This window comes from Melanaphis sacchari, unplaced genomic scaffold, assembly GCF_002803265.2.
Source record: "Melanaphis sacchari strain LSU unplaced genomic scaffold, SCAv2.0 Contig144_pilon_pilon, whole genome shotgun sequence".
NCBI lineage: Eukaryota > Metazoa > Arthropoda > Insecta > Hemiptera > Aphididae > Melanaphis > Melanaphis sacchari.
The window spans coordinates 2,843-8,539 of NW_020270619.1; the positions used below are offsets into that span (position 1 = coordinate 2,843).

At 26.2% G+C, this 5,697-nt stretch overlaps 1 protein-coding gene across 1 annotated transcript; it reads right to left on the reverse strand.

Annotated features, from left to right (window-relative positions):
- Nucleotides 1–4,171: 4,171 nt before the first annotated feature.
- On the reverse strand, nucleotides 4,172–4,969 carry LOC112591849 (the record flags this gene model as incomplete). Its single annotated transcript, XM_025335784.1, has 1 exon — nucleotides 4,172–4,969. A coding segment is annotated over one exon (798 nt), but the record flags the coding sequence as incomplete, so codon positions are not given.
- Nucleotides 4,970–5,697: the final 728 nt, after the last annotated feature.

Genomic DNA, 5,697 nt, shown 5'->3' on the forward strand with positions numbered 1-5,697 from the left:
AAACTGTTGGTGGAATATATAAAATGTTTTCTTCTTTATATATTATATTTAAATTTTTGTATTAGTATTATTACTATATAATATAATAAAATTGTCTCCCGAGGTGTGTTGAGCAATAAAAAATTTTTAATATGCAAATATATTTAAGTGAAATTTATATATTATATTATATTTATATATTTCCATTTTTTTATGATATATATTATATAGGGAACTATAGTCTACCATTTTATATAATAATATGTATTATATATATATTATACATATTATTATATACATATATGTATATGCATATTATAACTGTACCATAATATATATATATGTTATATATAAATGAATATTTGTTAAGTTTTATAAAATTAAAACAAATACCTAATATAATTGATAGTATATAGGTATAATATTATATGTATTATATACCAGCTATATACAATTATAAAAAATATCAATTTATTTTTTAATTTAATTACATTTTTAATATTACAATAATAATAATATTTTATTGTATTTAGTACAATATAATAACATAAATATATTATATTTATAATAATATAATATCAATACAAAAAGTATGTGAAATAATATTTCGTACTTGGCCAAATAATATTACTATATTATTAAAAAAATATTTTTTTTAATTACTTTTTATTGTGTTAGTGTTTAAATAATAATATTTGTCATTATATTTGTAATGTTATTTTCACATTATTATATTGTTATCTTGCTATCAGGGGTGTGTTCTGTTTGTTTTGATGAGATGTATATAAAAGAATTTGTAGAATATTCAAAAGAATTTGATTATATTGAAGATTTTGAGGACTTGGGTCATAAGGAAGGATCAATAAAAGTGCCAACTGTGTTCTAGTATTTATGGCCAGAGGTATTTATTCTTAGTGGAAAATTCCAATTGTTTATTTTCTTTCTCATTCTGGAGTAAGCAAAAACATTTAAAAAAAAACTAATACAAGATGTTCTTAAAAAATTATTTGAAGTTGGGTTGTGTCCAAAAATTATAGTATGTGATCAAGGCTCAAATAATCAAAGTACTTTAAAATCATTAAATGTTTCCGAAGACAGGCCTTATTTTTTTATTGATAACAATAAAATATTTTCTTTATTTGATGTGCCACATTTACTTAAAAGTGTTAGAAATAATTTAATTGAAGCTTCTTTTATAAAAGGTGATGGCAATATAATTTCATTTTATGACATAAAAAAACATATGAGTTAGATAAAAAATCTCAAGAGTAGGTGTCTCGTCAAAATAACAGATGCACATATTTATCCAAATTCTTTTCAAAAATGAATGTTAAATTAGCAGCACAATTATTGAGCCATTCTATGTCAGCAACGATCCGAACTTGTATACAAACTGGACAACTTCAAAGTAACACTTCTTTAAATACTGCAGATTTAATTGAATTTATCAATCATTTATTCGATTGTCTTAATAGCAGATCTTTATATAGCCAAAATCCATATCTATGTGCATTAACTGAATCAGGTACTGTACACTATTTCTTAAAAAAAAAGTCAGAATATTTTACAAATTTTCAAAAATTAAAAAAAGGAAAATTAACTCAACCTCCTTGTTTTAAAGGTTTCACACAGACAATTAATGATGTGTTGCAATTTTTCGAAGAAGCCAAAAGCTCATAACATTGTAATTTTAATGACTAATAGATTAAATCAGGATATATTAGAAAATCTATTTAGTATTTTTCGACAAATGGGTGGTTATAATAAAAATCCAACAGCCAGAACAATTAGGACTTCTATAAGTAATAGTATTTTTTCTTTATGTACATCTAAAGGTACAAATTGTAAGGCAACCATAGGAGATAAAAATCCTATAATATTTGACACGATGAAATATCAAAATAAAATAGATTCTAACAATTCAACATTGTCTTCTTATTCTGACACAGAAAGTATTTCTAATTTATCTTTCTCTCTCCTATATCATCTGATGAGGATTCTATTAATGAAAATATAAATAATGGTGTTACTTTGGAAGATTGTTCTGTTTCATACTTTGCAGGATATTTAGGTTATAAATGTATGAAAAAATTTAACTGTGACAACTGTCAAAATTAATTATTTGTCAATAAAAACTTAAATGATAAAAAACAGTTGCATCTACTTAATAAAAATTAAACTTCAATTGAAAATGAAAATGGGCTTAAAGCACCATCAAATAGTTTTAACAATGTAGTAAATAAAATTTTAAATATTTTTGAAAACAATTATAAAAGCTATTTACATTAAAAAAAATAAAATTTCAACTAATTGAGCGCGTAAAAAATAATAACATAGTTAAAAAAATGGCTTGATGAATCATTAACAAACTACATAGATCATAAAATGTACATAATTGAACAACTCTTAATTTGCAAAATATTTAATAAAACAAAATTATTTTCAACTACTTCAAAATTAGCAAAACTTTCAAAATTAAAAATATTAAACCATATTTATTTAAATTAAATAAATGTTTTCTTGTTCTGGCATTGTACCTATTTGCATAAAACAATAGAAGCAGTATTAATTGTCCTCTATAGGACTCACAATTAATAGTTCTTTTCAGAACTTTGTGTTGATTCTATTAAACGGTTCTTTTCAGAACTAATAAACATCACAATTTAATATTATTCTAAATTAATTTATTAATTTTAAACCCAGACTCCAATGTAATGTAATTTTGGTCTATCTTTACTTGCAATCGTTTTTCATAATATGCAGATTTATTGTTAGTTTCTAAATTTAACATATTCAATATGTACCTACTCAATATTAAAATACAACTACATTATTTTATTTATAAATAATAATAATAATATTTTATTAATTGTATTATTAATGTTATTTTATAAAAAACTATGATATGGATAAAAATTTGCTGTATTGTTAAAATTTGGTAAATCTTGTGTAGTGTATAATGTAAATTGTAATACAATACTTTTTTACAAAGCAAATTTTACTGAATCTTAGCATTGCAAAATAAATTAATTTTTCGTAATAAAATAAATAATTACTTTTTGGTCGCGTACAACACAACGTAATAACGCAGAATATGAAAAAAATTAACAATAATTTTACAATATTGTGGTGAATGGTGATAGTGCGATGCACGGAAAATATCATTTATCTACGATAAAGTAATTTATAAGCTTATCGCTTTTTCTGTCATTGCCAAAAAACCGGTCTAAGAATATGTTATTACTACTTGCCGTCAGTACTCAGTATTAATAATATAATGGTAACCATACACGATCCGGTTTGCCGGAGAGGTCGGACTGCGCAGGCGGACTGCACAATTTTTCCGGAACGTGTGTGTTACAACTGTTACAAGTTTACGCAGTTTTCGGAAACTGTGCAGGCGGCCGGAAAAAAATCGAAAAACGATTCTTTTGGCCTGCGCAGTCATGACTGTACAGGCATACCAGATCGTGTATGGCCGTATGTTGGTTAACCGTCGTTCGACCGGCTGGTTCACTTTTGCAGCATGGTGCTTTTTATGTTTATTGAAGTTTCAATAAACCTTTGTTTTTGGTTTGTTTGTTTTTTTTTTTTTTGTCATTGTTACTAATTTTACGATTCATTACAACTAATTTAACGTACTTTACTATATTATATTATACATGTTTTATTAAATTATATTATATAATATAATGAGCCGTAAGAATTTGGAAGAATTTATAGATTTATATAAATCATATCCATGTCTGTGGCAAACAAAATCTAAGCTTTACCATGACCGCCCACTAAGGGAAGCGGCTTACAAAGTATTAGTAGAAAAATTAAAAGAATTTGAACCAGATGCGAACAAGGATTTAGTGGTAAAAAAAATCAACAATTTAAGAAGCAGCGTCAGAAAAGAAAAAAAAAATATGAAGCTTCTGTCAAGTCAGGAGCTTCTTCTGACGATGTTTATCGGCCAAAATTGTGGTATTATGATATGATGAACTTTCTAAATGACCAAGATACACCTCGAGAATCAACATCAAATTTGGACACACAAGATGAAAGCATATCTGAGGTTGGTAAAATAATTAAGGTTCTAAAATTTCATGAAATATATTTTTTATATTTTTTTGAAATATACAAATATACAAATATATAATTTATAATAAATATATAATATACTAAATTACGCGATAAACTTATTTTGTCATGGCACGGTGCCTTCATTACAGAAATAATTCATAAAATCTTCTCGTACTTGTTTTGCCCTATTTGCAATATTCCCCGAGTTACGACGATCTAAACTGTGCATATTACTATTTTCAACATTGTATCCAAGCGTAGTTATACTTCCGTTTGCTATGTCTTCTTGGTAAAAACGTTTTTGATGCGCGTATGAAGTAGGAGAATTTACAATGAGAAAGTTATGTAATGCACATGATGCCATTACAATTTTTTCGATTTTTTTTGATTCAATATTAATTTGAGTATGGAATATACGAAATCGATTTGCCAATATTCCGAACGCATTTTCCACGATTCGTCGTGCGCGACTTAACCTGTAATTAAATATTTTTTTTTCATAACAATCCAAATGTGATTGTCGATACGGTTTAAGCATATCAGTTCGTAACGGAAAGGCATCATCGCAAACAAAAACATATGGTAATTGCTTGGAACTTCCCTCAATGTTGTCTGCGAAAGGAATGTTTAATTCTTCATTTAGTAGTTTTTCGTAAAACGTTGTATTCTGAAGAACGCCCCCATCAGAATGTCGTCTGCCATTTGTTCCAAAATCTGTCAATAGAAATTGATAATTTGCATTTACTAATCCTAAGAGAACCATACTATGGTGGCCTTTGTAATTGAAAAATTCGGATCCACTTCCAGCTGGTGGAACAATATTTATGTGCTTTCCGTCGAGCGCACCAATACAGTTTGGAAAGTTCCAACGCCCCTCGAATAATCGTGCAATGTCTTTCCATTCTTCTTCAGTTGTAGGAAACTGAAAAAAAAATTTAATTGAAAATTTTATTAAATTAAAATTTTATTTAATTTTAAAATAAAATGAATCTCATTTTTGAAATAATACCTTGTAATAACATGTAATATGTTGACACATTGTAATTTTAAATAAATAATAAAAAAAAAATCTCATTTTGATTTCAGATTGGAATAGATGATTATCTGGAAAATGAAGTAGAAGGAATCCACTCGGTAAATTCGACGGTTTAGCGATCAGATATTGTTAATCCACCAAGGGCAGAAAAATCTAAAAAAAACGATGCAAAGTTAACTACTGAGGTGTTGCTGTCGGTGCGTGATCATTTTAAACGACCGAAAATAGAAGAAGATCGGTATGACGTTATTGCAAAAGGTTTTGCTATGAGATTGAGGGAATTGGAAAAAAGGCAGCGAATCATTGCTGAAAAGTTGATTAATGATATCCTTTTTGAGGCTGAAATGGGTAGCTTCCCACACAGCAATTGTTAATCAATACGATTGTATAAATATTTTTATTTGATTTAAATTCAAATATTTAAAATTTATAGCTGAAACGATATTGAATATATATTAATTTTTATTGATTGTAACCAAAATATTCATCAATCATTATTAAATATTTAAATAATCATATTTTATTTTAAATTAATATTTGAGGTTTAATAAGTTTTAAAATTTAACAATTATTAAATATACTGTGTTTCAATAACTATTTAAAATTAAAATTAG